This window comes from Aureococcus anophagefferens (assembly GCF_000186865.1).
Source record: "Aureococcus anophagefferens unplaced genomic scaffold AURANscaffold_2, whole genome shotgun sequence".
Classification (NCBI taxonomy): domain Eukaryota; class Pelagophyceae; order Pelagomonadales; family Pelagomonadaceae; genus Aureococcus; species Aureococcus anophagefferens.
In genome coordinates, this window is record NW_008705562.1 from 2,130,070 (window position 1) to 2,144,430 (window position 14,361).

Genomic DNA, 14,361 nt, shown 5'->3' on the forward strand with positions numbered 1-14,361 from the left:
TCGCTCTCGTCGAAGGCCAACAGCCGCCGGCCCCCGCGGTTCCGGCGCCGGGCCCCCGGGCCCCGGGGCTTGCGCCGGTAGCGGAGCGTGCCGAGGTGCTGGCCCGCGACCGCGGCCGCGGCCGCGGCCTCGGCGACGGTCGGCTCCGCGGCCGCCGCGACCTTGGCCGACGCGACGTTCGCGGGCCGGAGGGGCGCGGCGCCGGCGTGGATGAGGTCCCGCGCGATGGCCTCGAGCGCGGCGCTGCGCGCCTCGGGCTCGAAGGGGCACGCCGCGCCCGCCGCGCGGAACGACTCCGCGGCGGCGGCGACGGCGCGGTGCGTCGCGTCCGGCAGCGCCGCGGCCGCCGCCGCGCGGGCGCCGCCCGGCGCCAGGAGCGACGCGCCGTGGGCCGCGAGCACGGGCGCCTCGGGGTAGTTGAGCGGGGCGGCGCCGCCGTCGCGCGGCCGCCGCGCGGCGCCGGACGCCGCGAGCGCCTCGAAGACGCGGAGCGCGGCGTCGGAGCCCCGGCTCGCGAGGGGCGTCGGCGCCGCGTGGTGCGGGACGATGGTCGACTTGTAGACGTCGCCGCCGCTGCACTCGAAGAGCACGAGCGGCCGCTCGAGCCCCGCGTTGTCGAGCGTCGACCCGTAACCCTTCCGCCTCGCGCGGCACCGCGTCCGGCAGGCGACGGCGACGTCGTGGGGCCGCGCGCTCTTGAGGACCGTGTTGAAGACGTCGCCGCTCGAGCGCCGCTGCGTGAAGAGCGCCGGCCGCGCCGCGTACGCGGGCGCCGCGGGCCCCGCGAGCAGGAGCATGACGGCCTGGGCAGCACAAGGGTGATTCAACGTCGCTTCGACGTGAGCGTTCCGCGCGCGCGCGTTCCGACAAAAGCATCCACGCTGCGATACCGTCCCGAGAGATGATCGCTCGTCCAAAAATCAGCCGAAACGAGTGGAAAACGGCCGAGAAAGGAGCCTTTGAAGTTGGGAATGTCGCTCTCTTTTGCTGCCCCGATGACCGCCTGGTCCGCGGGGCACCGCGACTGGCGGCGCGCGACCTCGGACGACAGGTCCGGCCGGCATTTGCGCACGCCCGCCAGCACGCGCTCGGCGCCGTCGCGCGTCACGGCGAAGGCGTGGAGGCACAGCGCGGACGTCGTGCGGAAGACGTCGCCGCCGACGCGGTCCTCCAGCCCGCAGTTCGCGCGGCAGGAGCCGAGGTAGAGGACGCGCCAGACCGGCGGCAGGTGGTGGAGCACGCTCCGCAGCCGCGCGCGCAGCCCGACGCCGCTCGGCGCGAAGTCGTCCTCGAAGATGAGCGCCGTCTCCGCGGTCGTCGCGAGGAACGCGCGCAGCGCCTTCCGGTGGCTCAGCGACGTCGCGATCTCGCCGCTGCTCAGATCGTCGAGGGCGTCGGCCGTGAACTGGTCCCGGATCGCGTCGAAGTCGCCGTCGCGCTCCGGCGGCTTCACGGCGTCGACGACCTCGACGTCGAGCCCGAGCGCCGCCGCCGTCGCCCGCGCGGGGCCCGAGCTCTCGTTGACGCCGACGACGTAGATCTTGTCGAAGAAGTCGAAGGGGTCGCCGTAGGGCTCCGCGGCCGCCGCGGCGCAGCACAGCGCGGCGAGGAGTCGCCGCATATTAGCTGCCCACCATAATATTATGATGCATCACGGAGCCTGAGCACATCAACTAAGCCTTCAAGTTCGACGTGTGTGAATTAGCGCGCGCCTCCCGGCGCCGGCGGCGCGACGAGGGCGAAGGGCCGCACCTCGGCCTCGAAGGTGGAGCCGTCGCCCACGGAGACGAACTCGAAGGACCCGCGGATCGCGCCCTTCGGCCCCCGGAGCTCCGTGCCGGACGCGTACTGGAACTCCGCGCCCGGCGCGAGCGTCGGCGTCTGCCCGACGACGCCGTGGGAGCCCTTGGGCACGACCTCGTCCTCGGCGCCGTCCTCGTCGGCGATGACCCAGTGGCGCGACCGGAGCTGCACCGTGTCGTCGCGCTCGTTCTTTATGCGGAGCCGGTAGGCGAAGAGGTTCGCGCCCGACTCCTCGTTCGCGCCGAGGAACGTCGCGCTGGCGATGACGCGCACGCCGTGGGACACGGCGTGCGACGACGCCGCGTGGCGGCCCAGGAGGTCGTGGAGCGCGCGCAAAGCCGCGAGCGCGTCGTCCTGCGCCGCGTCCTCGTCGTCGACGGGCTCCGCGAATCTCCGCCGCGCGAGGCGCACGAGGTCGTCGGCCGACAGCGCCCCGGCCTCGCCGCAGGCGTCGGCCGGCGCCCAGGGGAAGACGTCCTCGCGCTGCTCCTCCAGCTCGGCCGGCGTGAGGCGCGTGTGCGTGCCCCACTCCTCGCTCGTCACCGGCGGCGACAGCTGCAGCGGGTGACCGCTCTTTTTTATCTGGTGCACGCCGCGGAGCGTGGCGCGGTAGACCGCGCGCGCGAGCATGGTGCTCAGCCCTCTCTGTGGCTGTGGACTTGGGCTGTGGACAATTTTTCGGCGAAGCGTTTCTTGCATTATTCAACAATCGACGGTGCACTCGTACACGTCAGCTTGCAGACGCTGTCTAGCAACTTGAGCTTCGCTGTCGCAGCGGAGTGCACTTGTCGGGGTCGATGCCTAAGCGTTACGGCCCCTAGACGGGGACGATGGCGTACTTCTTGGACGTGGACCGCGAGAAGAAGCCGTACTTCGCCGTCTGGCTCTTGTAGGTCGTCGCGAGGGCCTGGACCTCGGGCACGCCCGTCCACTTGCCCTTGTCCGTGTCCGGCTTGTCGTTGGCCCACTCGCCGACGAAGGTGCCGCCGTCGACGTAGGCGCACTCGCCGAGGCCGTGGCGGCCCGACGCGTTGAAGTGGCCCTCGTAGACGTCGCCGTTGGCGAGGTTCAGGACGCCGCGGTGGCGCGTGTCGCGGACGTAGTCGCCCTCGTAGGTCGCGCCGTCGTCGTCGCGCGACTTGCCGACGCCGTCGCGCTGGTCGCGGCGCCAGTCGCCCTCGTAGGCGACCTCGGCGTCGTGGCGCGTGCCCGCCCAGGTGCCGTTGCCGTCGCGCATGTCCTCGGCCCACTCGCCCGTGTAGCGCTCGAAGGGGCAGCCGTAGGTGCCGACGCCGTGGCGCTTGCCCCGGGCCCACTGGCCGTCGTAGGCGCCGCCGTCGTGGTACGTCTGGCGGCCGCCGCCGTGGCGCTTGTGGTCCCTGAAGTCGCCGACGTAGACGTCGCCGTTGGCGAAGCACAGCGTCCCGTGGAAGCGGCCGTCGTCGCGGAACTGGCCGTCGAAGTGGGACGCGTCGAGGTACTTGGACGCGCCCGCGCCGTGGCGGCCGCCGGCCTTCCAGTCGCCGTCGTACTCCTTCTCGTGGTCCGGCCGGCCGATGCCGACCCAGGTGCCCCGGCCCTGCTCCCGGTCCTTGACCCAGTCGCCGTCGTACCGGCCGTTGTCGTCGACGTGGACGCCCGCGCCGTGGCGCTCGTCGTCCTTCCACTCGCCGTCGTACTTGGACCCGGACGCGTAGACGCAGGAGCCCCGGCCGCAGCGCCGGTCCGCGACCCACTTGCCGACGTAGTGGTCCCGCGACGCGAAGAGGCAGTCGCCCGTGCCGTTGCGCCGGCCCCCGTGCCACTCGCCCGCGTACTTGGCGCCGTCGGCGTAGACCTGCGACCCGTCGCCGTGGCGCAGGTCGTCCTTCCACTGGCCCTCGTAGCGCGCCGTGTCGTGGTAGTCGCAGGTCCCGTCGCCGTCGCGCCCGGAGAGCGCGAACTGGCCCACGTAGACGTCGCCGTTCGCGAGGCGCAGCGTGCCGTAGTGGCGGTGGTCGTCGCGGTACTCGCCGACGAACGTCGCGCCGTCGTCGTAGGTCGACCGCGCGCGGCCGTGCCTATTGCCGCGGAACCACTCGCCCTCGTACTCAACCTCGCCGAAGGCGTCGCGCGGCGGGCCGCGCCACGCGCCCTCGCCGTGCGCCAGATCGTCCAGCCACTCGCCGTCGTAGACGCCGCCGTCGCCCGCGTACGTCATGCGGCCGTGGCCGCTCCGCAGGCCCGCGACGAACTGGCCCTCGTAGGACGCGCCGTCGGGCGCGTCCTGCTTGCCCCAGCCCTCGTCGACGCCCGACTCGAGCACCTCCTCGGGCTCCTCGTAGGGCTTCGCGAGGCGCCGCTCCGCGAAGTTCGCCAGGTTCGGCCCGAGCTGCACCCACAAGCTCGGGCAGGTCGCCAGCGCGTCGTGGGACGTCGGCATGGGCGCGCCGGGCACGTGCCAGCGCGTCGGCGCCATGACCGCGCGGTCCGCGCCTCCGCAGACGTACGCGCCCGGCGCGGCCTCGAGCGGCACCAAGGCCGCGCACGCGCCGCAGGGCACCGACTCCAGACCCTCGCCGGCGTCGACCCACGTCGCGTCGCTCCAGCGGCAGTGCTCGACGAAGCCGCGGTCGTCGAGGCGCGCGTCGAAGACGCGCTCGCACGAGACCTCCAACTTCCGCGCGGCCGGGCCGCCGAGCCCGTCCGCGCCCGTGCCACCTAATAGCAGCAGGGTCCAGACCGCGGGGGCGCGCTTCTCGCCGGCGACGGCCCGCGGGTTGTCGCTGCCGTCCTGGGGCAGGGTCAATGCCCAGCCGACGGCGCAGTGCATCGCCGCGCGCGGCGCGGCGCGCGCGAGCCGCGTCCACACCGCGGGCTCGCGCTTGCGCTCGACCTCGGCGACGGGCTTCTTCTTCTCGACGACCTTCTCCTTCTTGGGCTCCGGCGCCTTCTTCTTGGACACCTTGGACTCGCGCTTGCCCTTCTTGCCCTTGGCGGCCTTCGCGTCCTCCTCGGGCGCGGCCGCGGCCGCGGGCGCGGCGGCGACCTCGGGCTCGGGCTCCGGCGGCTTGGGCGTCGAGTAGATGAAGGCCGGCGTCATGTCCAGGATCCACATGTCGTCGTTCGCGTGGACGTACGTGCCCTCGCGGTCGCGGATCATGCCGCCGGCGACGACGGCCGCGCGCGCGTTCTCGCCCACGGGCGCGAGGGAGTGGAAGAAGCGCGCGGGCGGCTTGCCGCCGACGGTCATCAGCTTGGCCCAGGCCGGGCTCTCGGCCGGGTCCAGCACCCACGTGTCGTCGAAGAGCTTGCCGTCGCCGCCGCGGCCGCCGTGGACCAGGCCGACGGGCCGCTCGCGCATGCCCGCGACGACGCCGTGGCCCGCCCAGCTCCGCGCCGCCGGGCCCACGTCCTTGGGATGGTTCGGCCGCCACGTGAGCCCGCGGCCGGACACGGCGCCGCAGTCGGTACGGCCGAGCGTCGCGCGGCTCGCGTCCGTGGCCTCGCCGCCGAAGACGTAGAGCTCCTGCCTGAGCATGAAGGCGGCGTGGCCGAAGCGGTTCACGAGGCCCGTGTTCTCGCTGTCCGGCGTCCAGTAGCGGCCGTCGCCCCGCTTGGCGTCGATGGCCGTCACGCGCAGCCAGGGGTCGCTGTCCTCGGGCCGCTGCGGGCCCCGGTCGTGGCCGCCGACGACGTAGAGCACGCCGTCGGCCTGGGCCACCGTCGCGCCCAGCAGCGCCGCGCTCGACGCCGCGTCGAGGACCTGGATGGTCTCCATGGTCGGGCCCGGGCAGCCCGCGCTGTGGGTCAGCTGAGTGGGCCCAAAGATTGTTGCGGCCGAAGCTGAAGTGGGTGCCACAAGACGATGTTCAAAGCTTGAGAGAGATGGCCGAGCAGCACGACCAGAGCAACGACGACTGCCTGCTCTGCGGCGCGATCTACTGCGGCGAGGCCGGCTGGCCGCTCTGCGACACGCCCGGCTGCGCGAACGTGTGCTGCGCGAGCTGCGTGGCCACCACGGGCCTGAGCGTCGGCGACCTCTTCTACTGCCCGGCCTGCGCCGGCGGCGGCGAGTCCGCCGCGGCCGTCGCCGGCGGCGCGCTCACGGCCGCGACGTTGGGTCTGGTGGACCTGTCGAAGATGCCGCTGTCGCTCAAGGCGCTGCGGAGCGTGGTCAAGAACGCGCGCAACGACGACCCGAAGTACCGGCGGCTCCGCCTCGCGAACCCCAAGGTCGCGCGCGCGCTCGACGTCCCGCCGGCGCGGCGCTGCCTCGCGACGCTCGGCTTCGTGGAACGAGACGAGGGCGGCGAGCGCGTCCTCGTCGCCGACGCCAAGCCGGCCGCGGACGTCGCCGACGACGTCGCGGCGCTGCTCCAGGGCCTCGACGACGACGACGACGGCGGCGCGCCGCCGCCGACGGCGAAGCGCGACCGCGACGACGGCGCGGCGACGGCGACCGCGGAGCGCGACCGCGACGACGGCGCGGCGACGGCGACCGAGGAGCGCGACGCGAAGCGGCCGGCGACCGGGGCGCCTTCGGAACCGGCGATGGACCCTTCGGAGGAGCAAAAGCCCGCGTAATCTAGTTCGCGCGGACGAAGGACATGAGGCGCGCGATTTCCGCCTCCGTGAGGTCGTGGGGCTGGCCGGGCTCCGTGTGTTCGACCTTGAGCGCGTCCTCGATGCCGAGGGCCGCGAAGATGCCGCGGTAGGCGGCCATGGACGCGTCGACGGGGAAGATGGTGTCGCTCTCGCCCCACCAGATCATCCAGCTCATGTCGCCGCCGACGTAGGTCGCGTTGGCCCGGGCCGCGGCGGGGTCCGCGCCCGGCATGTGGCAGAGCGGCGGCAGCGGGTAGCCGTCGAGCACGGCGACGCCGCCCAGGGCGTAGTCGAGGTGCGCGAGCTGGACGTAGCTCGCGAGCTGGGCGCCTTCGGAGAAGCCCGCGAGGACGACCCGGGACGCGTCGCGGACTCCCGCGAGCTCGCGGTCGACGAGCGCGGACACGTTCGCCGCCGACGCGCGGATGGACGCGAGGTCGTAGGCGCAGTCGTCGTCGAGGCCGCAGCCGTTCTTGAAGGACTCGTACCAGACGTGCGACGGGATCGGCGACGTCGGGAAGACGAGCTTGAGGCCCGTGACGTTGCCGAACCAGCCGCCGTCGTACTGGTAGCGCCAGTCGCCGCCGCCTGAAAGTGGACGATACGAACTCCTCGCTCATCTAGGACGCGGGCCCCGCGCTGCCCCCGCCGCCGTGGAGCAAAATCGCAACCTTGTCGTAGCCGCCGCCGCCGCCGACGACGGAGATCACGTCCATGCCCGCGACGGTGTAGCTGTCCCAGACGTCGCCGCTCGGCGACGGGCCGGGCGCGGGCGTCGGGCCCTCGCAGTCGCAGAAGGCGTAGGCGCCCGACGTGACGCGCGTGCAGCCAGGGCAGCACTGGAGGCAGTCGTAGTCCGAGTCGGAGCCGCAGAGCAGGCACGAGTCGCCTACCAAGTGCGACGGGGTCGGATTTCTTCACATCTTCAGGCGAAATTCACGCGAAAAAACACTCCTGTCGCTCGACGCTGCGAGTCGCCGTAGTCGACGCCGCAGTCCTCCTTGGCCACGGCCGTGCACGACTTGTCGTCGCCGAGGCCGATGCGCAGCGCCGACGCGGCCGTGAAGAGGAGGAGGAGGAGCTTCATGTGTGTTTGGGGAGCTGCCATCCTGGCATCCTTCGGGCTTCCCAGCTAGCGCGAAGACAATACGATCTCTCTGTTCAAGTTGAAGTGGCTCGCTCTCGCTTCGCGCCAAGTGACTCGGCGGTCCGGGCGCGAACTTCTAGTTCGCGTCGCTCGTGTCTGAGGGGCAGCCCCCCGCTGGAGCCGCGAAGAAGAAAAATACTTAAGAGGTTACGTTTTTGGGGGCGCGGGGCCGGCGAAAGGCACCGCGCGGACAGAGACAACAGAGTTTTCGGGGCCGGGAGACGGACGGGCTTCGGTGATGGTCGAGGAGCACGGGGGGGCTCATCGTCCGCAGAAGAAGAGGCGGCCCTTGGAGATGGCCTTGCGCCGCCACTCGTGCGACGCCGGTAATTCCTCGAGGAAGCTCGGCCGCTTCCGGCGGACGAGGGGCCGGCTCGCGTCGTAGACGGACTGCTCGAGGGCGAAGGTCGCCGCCGGGTCGAAGTCGTCGAGCTGCTGGGCGGCCTCCTCGGAGCGCACCGCGGCGCGCGGCGGCCGCGCGGGCGCGCGGAGCGCCGGCGGCGGCGGCGGCGCGCACGGCGACACGTAGGTGTCGGGCTTGAGCATGGGGCCCGCGTCGAGGGCGAAGTCGTGCATGCACTGGTCGAAGACGCAGACGTCGCTGCTGCTCGCGGGGACGAAGGAGGGCTGCGCCATCGGCGGCTCGTCGGCCGGCGCCGCGGCGTCGTCCGGCCGCGGGGGCTGCTTGGGGGACTCGTCCTTGGGGCTCTCGGGGAGCAGGACCTCGGGCGTCTGGCCGCCGCAGCGGCTGTACGTCGCCTTGGACCACCGCGTGCGCGTCATGGCGGAGAGGGGACTCGGCGTTTGAACGTCCCCCGTTCGAACGGCGGGGCGCCGGGCTGGGCGCCGCGGGCGCGGGGCCGCGGGGCGGCGGCGGGGCGGCGAGCGGGGCGCCGGGGCGGGCCCCGGTCCTTCGTGTCGCCGGCGGGGCGGCGGCGGGGCGGGGGCGGGTGAACCGGGCAGTGACGCCGGCTTGCTTGTTCTTTTGTTCACTCCGGAGTGCGGCTTGCCTGTTCCGAGCCAGCTCATGCTCATCGTGCGGTTACGGGCAGCCTCAAGCAAGCAAACCATGCCCTCAACACCCTCAATACCGGCTCGAGCCCAAGAGCTCGCCGCAGCTGAGCACCCGCCGCCCGCAGCCCGCAGCGCGAAGCCACCGCCGCCGCGCCGCCGCCGGCCGCGCGCGACCGCTCCGCGCCGCCGCCGCGCCGCCGCGCCGTTTCGGAGCAGAGGATGGCGCAGCAGGTTGCCGCCGCGGCGCCGGCGCCGGCGCCGGCGACGGTGCTCGACGGCGAGGAGAAGCCCATGAGCGAGCAGGACGTGATCCGCATCTTCAAGGGCTTCAAGCGGGACTCGCAGATGATCATCTCGAAGATCTCCGAGCTCGAGTACGAGATCGGCGAGCACGAGCTCGTCATGGCGAACGTGTCGAGCCTCGCGCCCGAGCGCACGGCGTACCGCCTCGTCGGCGGCGTGCTCGTGAAGACGACCATCGCCGAGACGACGCCCAAGGTCGAGACGAACATGGCCAACATCCGCGCGACCATCGACCAGCTGAAGAAGGCGCTCGAGAACGTCAACGAGAAGTCGAAGGCGTGGAAGGAGAAGTACGGCATCAAGACGCAGCAGGAGTTAGATTTCGATCGCGCGGCGCAGGCCGCCGGCGGCCCCGCCGCGCCCGCGGCCATGGGCGTCCTCGCGTAGGCTGGTTTACCCGCTCGCGTAGACGCCCGCGGTGAGCAGGAGCCCGAAGAGGAGCTGGAGCTTCGCGGTGCCGCCGACGTAGGCGTTGAGCGCCGCGCCCTCCTCGGCGAAGACGGACCTCGTCGTCTTCGCCGCGAGGGGCGCCGAGAGCAGCGGCAGGAGCCAGGCCGCGGGCGCCGCCCGGAGCGCGACGCACGCGGCGACGGCGCCGTAGGCCGCCAGGACCAGCGCGAGGTACTCGGCGCGCGCCGCGGCGCCGCCGAAGCGCACGGCGAGCGTGCGCTTGCCCGCGCGCACGTCCGTGTGGCGGTCCCGCAGGTTGTTGACGACGATGATCGCCGTCGCGAGGCAGCCGACGGCGGCGGCGGCCGCGAGGAGCGCGGCCGGGCACGCGCGCGGCGCCCCCGCCTCGAGCGCGAGGTAGTAGGGCGCGAGCGTCGCGACGAGGCCGAAGTAGGCGAAGACGAACACGTCGCCGAGGCCCGAGTAGCCGATGCTGACGTTTCCCAGACCGACGTAGCCGAGCGGAAAGGGCCCGCCCGTGTACGCGAGCGCGTTGAAGACGCTGGTGATCGTCACGAACGTCATCCAGCCGCCGCAGCCCGGCCGCCTCGCGAGGGACGCGCCGATGGACGCCGCGGCGACGAGCGCCGCGGTCGACAGGCCCGCGGTCTGGCCCGGCGACAGCCAGCCCTTCTGCGTCGCGCGCGCCTGGCCCACGCGGTCGTCCGTGTCCGCGCCCTTGACGAAGTCGGCGTAGTCGTTGTGCAGGTTCGTGCCGATCTGGATGAGGCAGGCGAAGACCCAGAAGCGGAACGCCGGCGCCGGGTCCAGCGCGCCGAGCTCGCGCGACGCGACGGCGAAGCCGACGAGGACCGGCGTGAAGGACGCCGCGAGCGTGTTCGGACGCGTCGCGAGGACGAGCACCTTCCAGGTCGGCGGCCGCTCTGCTTCTTTCGCGCTGTTGGCGGGCATGGCGGCGGCTTTCGCGCTCGTGGCGGTCGCGGCGGTGCTGGCAACCATGCGCACTTGAGGTGTTGTGGCGAAATGAATGAAAATCTCGCGGCCGAAAAGGCTGAGGCTGTGGGCAGCCCGCCCGGTCCGCGGAAGTCGATGAATGCCGCTCTCCCAGTGGTTATGCAGCAAACCCTAGCGCACCGTCCTCCGCGCGTGGAGGCCTAGCGCGAGGCGCAGCGGCGGCGGGGCGCAGCGAAACACCTCCGCCAACACCATGCTGCAGTCCCTCGTTTCGTGGCTCCACGGCGGCGACGAGGAGCAGGCGCGCGACGGGCGGCCGGCCGTGGCGCGCTGGCAAAGCGACCCGCGCTGCCTCGAGGCCGCCGTGGACCTCTACGTGGACTACGTCGAGGTCGACGACAGCGCCGCGGCGCCCATCGACCGGGGCGCGTCGCCGCGGCACCGCCGCGGCGCGGACCGGCGCCGCTTCGTCGTCGCGGCGGCCGTGCCCGTCTACGGCCCCGCCGCCGAGTGCGCCGACGGCGCGCCGGGCCGCGCCGAGGGCGCCAGCGCCAAGGCCGGGGAGCCCGTCGCCTACGCGGCGGCGTTCCGGCGGCTCGCGGACGCCGTCGACGAGGCCGTCGAGGGCGCGGTCGTCAACGAGGGCCGGACGACGCAGGCGTCGCGGCGCACGGACAGCGTCGCGGCGACTTCCCCGTCCCGGGTGCGCAAGCTCTGCGAGAAGGCCTGCGCCGTCGGCCGCCAGGACCCCGAGGCGCTCGTGCGGCTGCTCCGGCTCGACGCCGCGCGCGCGTTCCGCGACGCGGAGCCGTCGCCGCTCGCTTTGGCCTACGCCGCGGCGTTCCGCGTCGCGCGGGACGCGCGCGCCTGGCTGGGCTTCGCGCCGGCGAAGCGGTCCTACGCCGTGAGCCTGAGCGCGTCGGGCGTGAACTCGCTCGCGCAAAAGTACGAGCAGCTGCTGCGCGACGGCTTCGAGGACGCCGAGGCCGCGCTGCGGGCGCTCGACGCGTTGCGGACGCGGCTGCCCGTGCCCCAGCGCGTCGTGCGCTTCGTCCGGGGCTCCGAGTTCGACGACGTCGAGGAAGCAGAGGACGCGGCCCAGAACCGGCGGACGTCGTTCCCGCGCGCGCGGACGTTCTCGTCCGGCGGCGCGGACGACGACGAGAGCCTCAAGTTCGCGCCGGAGGCCGCGGACGACTTCCTCACGGACGCGGCGCCCCTGGGCCAGGGCATGGACGACTCGGCGCTCTTCGCGTGCCGCGACGGCGGAAAGCTCTTCTTCACGTCGTCCTGCCGCGTCGCGGAGCAGTGCGCCTACGCGGGCCGGGGCGCGCCCGAGACCGACGCGTCGCGGCCGGCCATCGTCGCGCGGACGATCCTCTACCAGAAGCTCGACGGCGCGCGCGACATCGCCCTCGAGCAGGGCGACGAGATCTGGGCCGCGACGATCGACGGCCGCGACTACTTCAACGTCGTCATGGCCGACGACACGGACCGGGGCCTGCGCCACGTCCTCGAGGCCGGCGGCGTCACGGACCTCGCGGCCATCGGCGTCGCCTTCGAGCGCGTCGAGTAATTCGCCCCTTTTTTTACGCGCAGTCGAGCGCGGCGAGCGACGGCGCCAGGAGGGCCCCGGCGACGAGGTCCGCCGGGCGCGCGCCGCGTCGCCGCGGCGTCTTCGTCCGCAGCAGGTGCTCGAAGGCCGTGCCGCAGCGCCCGGCGGCGAAGCGCTCCTGGGCGACGAGGCCCGTCCAGCTCGAGTCCGCGGTGCCGACGAACGCCGCGGCGCCGGCGCAGAGCTCCTGCTCGACGAGGCTCGCGTCGTAGTCGTCGCCGACGTCGCCGAGGTCGTCGAGCGACGCGTAGGCGCCCGTGCCGTTGAGCGCCGCGCGGAGCGCGGCGCCCTCGCGCGCGAACGGCCACGCCTTCTTGCGCGGCGCCGCGCGGGCCACGTAGACGGCGGGCGCGCGCGCGGCGGCGGCGACGGCGCGGATGGCGCCCGCGATGGAGGCCGTCGACGCGTAGCCGCGCGTGCCGGGGAAGCACGCGACGCGCGGGAACGACGCCTTGCCCCCGTCCTTGCAGCGCTGGTCGTCCTCGACGCGCCGCAGGTGCGCGCAGACGTAGCGCTCCGTGCCGAAGAGCGCCCGTCGGAGCCTCGCGGCGGCGGCGCGGACTCTGGGCGCGCGGCGCAGCGCGGCGACGGCCCGGAGCGTCCGCGGCGCGGCGATCGCTCCGTAGAGGGACGGGATCGATCCCCAGAGGCTCGCGGCGACGACGTCGTGGTGCGCGTAGCGCTCGGCGACGCACGCCGCGTAGCTCCCGTCCGGCTTGGGGACCTTGGCGCAGCGGCGCTTCGAGGAGTCGTCGACGAGCGGCCGCGCGAAGGGCTTCTTCGCGCAGCGCGCGCGCGCCATCGCGCAGACCGTGGCCAGGTCGCGCTGCTTCACGGCGGAGCCCCGGCCCGCGTGGACGACGACGGCGCCGAGCGCGTGCGCGCGCGGCAGATCCGCCACGCGCGCGACGGCGACGAAGCGGCCGACGGCCGCGGCGTCGAAGGTCTCGTTGAACGCGCGGACGTCGCGGCCGCGCGCGTTGAGCCACTTGAGGAACGGCGCCGCCACGAGGGCGCGCCCGAGCGCCTCGGCGAGGAGCATGGATTCCAGCAGTTGCAGGTACTGGTTGTTCGGGCCGCCCATGGTCATCAATGGCCACAGGAGCTTCTTGCCCGCGTCCTTGGGCTTTCGCAGTCGTTGCCGTGGCGCGTCGGTACCGGCGACGGCGGCCGCGAGCGCCGCCGCGATGACGAAGCTAGATCTCATATCGATGCATCATGACGCTAGTCCATTCGCATGCACGCGGCCACTACCATGCCGTGGCAGCAAGCAGCTCGATGAGTAACGTTGAACCGAAGCTGCACCAAAAGTTTCGTCGGCTGCCCGAGGAGCCCCGCGGCGAGGAGCCCCGGGAAGCTCGTCGCGTCGCCGACGGCGCGGAAGCCCGGGAGGCGGCACTGGCTCTCGGGGTCGCTCCTCGACAAGCTGACGACGTCGGTCACGGGCCTGACGCCGCGGTCCCAGCGGGCCTTCGACGCCGCCGCCGCGAGCCCGCTCGTCGTCGTCCCGTCGCCGGAGCCGCGCGAGTTCGACTGGCCCGCGCTCGAGGCCTACGAGGCCGACGAGGGCGACCGCGCGGACAAGGAGACCGTCGGGCGGGGCATCAAGGGCGTGCTCAACGTGTGCTACTCCGTGCTCGTCACGGGCCTCGTCATCGGCATCCAGGAGCTGCTGCGCGCGACGAGCCGGGTCTTCCCCTGGCTCGAGGTGCTCTGCACGCTGCTCGCGGGGCTCGTGCCCTCCCAGGTCCAGGACTTCATGCTCTCCTACATGGCCGTCATCCTCGGCGAGACGAACCGGCGCTTCAACAGCCTCTGGAGCGAGTCGGCGCTCCAGCGGAGCGTGCAGGAGGACTTCGCGCTCTTCCTCTGCGGCGTCGGCTTCGCGGTGCCGCTCCTCGGCGCGTCGCTCTACGAGGCCGTGAGCGAGATGGGCAGCGACCCGCTGTCCATCTTCAACCTGATGGCGTCGAACGTGCCGTCCCTCGGCTACACCTTCGCCATGCTCGTGCTCATGCAGATCGGCGGCAGCCTCCAGGAGGCGCTCCGGCTGGAGTCCTACGGCTGGTACCGCGTCAACAGGGACGTCCGGCGCGTCGACGCCGACGACCTGGACGCGAGCCTCGAGCCCGAGGACGCGGACTACGGCGCGCTGGCGGGCTGGGAGGCCTTCGCGCTGCTCGTCGGCGCGGCCTACGCGCCGCTCGCGCCGTTCACGACCTTTGTGTGCGGCTGCTACCTCTTCGTGCTCTACGGGTTGGCGAAGCACGACGTCGCGAACGTGTCGACGACGCCCTTCAACACGGAGGGCGCGCTCTGGTACGCGGGCGTGCGGCAGACTTTGGCCGCGCTCGGCTTCGCGCTCGCGCTCAACGGCGGCGTCATCGCGCTCAACGGCGGGCTCTGGCAGGCGCTCTGCTGCCTGCCGCTGGGCCTCGTCTGGCACAAGTACTACGCCGCGGCCGAGCGCCGCTACGCGACGCGGTCGCTCCACGGCCTGTCCAAGGGGCGCCTCCCGCTACGGGAC

At 73.1% G+C, this 14,361-nt stretch overlaps 4 protein-coding genes across 4 annotated transcripts; 1 reads left to right on the forward strand and 3 right to left on the reverse strand.

The window, feature by feature from the left end:
* Positions 1 to 1,725: 1,725 nt before the first annotated feature.
* On the reverse strand, positions 1,726 to 2,019 carry AURANDRAFT_8566 (hypothetical protein; the record flags this gene model as incomplete). Its single annotated transcript, XM_009034645.1, has 1 exon — positions 1,726 to 2,019. A coding segment is annotated over one exon (294 nt), but the record flags the coding sequence as incomplete, so codon positions are not given.
* A 748-nt stretch (positions 2,020 to 2,767) lies between these two features.
* Positions 2,768 to 3,760, reverse strand: AURANDRAFT_12385 (hypothetical protein; the record flags this gene model as incomplete). The annotated part of the gene is made up of 1 exon (XM_009035108.1): positions 2,768 to 3,760. A coding segment is annotated over one exon (993 nt), but the record flags the coding sequence as incomplete, so codon positions are not given.
* A 5,010-nt stretch (positions 3,761 to 8,770) lies between these two features.
* Positions 8,771 to 9,241, forward strand: AURANDRAFT_20181 (hypothetical protein; the record flags this gene model as incomplete). Its single annotated transcript, XM_009034852.1, has 1 exon — positions 8,771 to 9,241. The coding sequence occupies one exon, from the start codon at positions 8,771 to 8,773 to the stop codon at positions 9,239 to 9,241; it is 471 nt and encodes a 156-aa protein (XP_009033100.1).
* A 6-nt stretch (positions 9,242 to 9,247) lies between these two features.
* Positions 9,248 to 10,216, reverse strand: AURANDRAFT_20340 (hypothetical protein; the record flags this gene model as incomplete). The annotated part of the gene is made up of 1 exon (XM_009035107.1): positions 9,248 to 10,216. The coding sequence occupies one exon, from the start codon at positions 10,214 to 10,216 to the stop codon at positions 9,248 to 9,250; it is 969 nt and encodes a 322-aa protein (XP_009033355.1).
* Between the last annotated feature and the right edge of the window lie 4,145 nt (positions 10,217 to 14,361).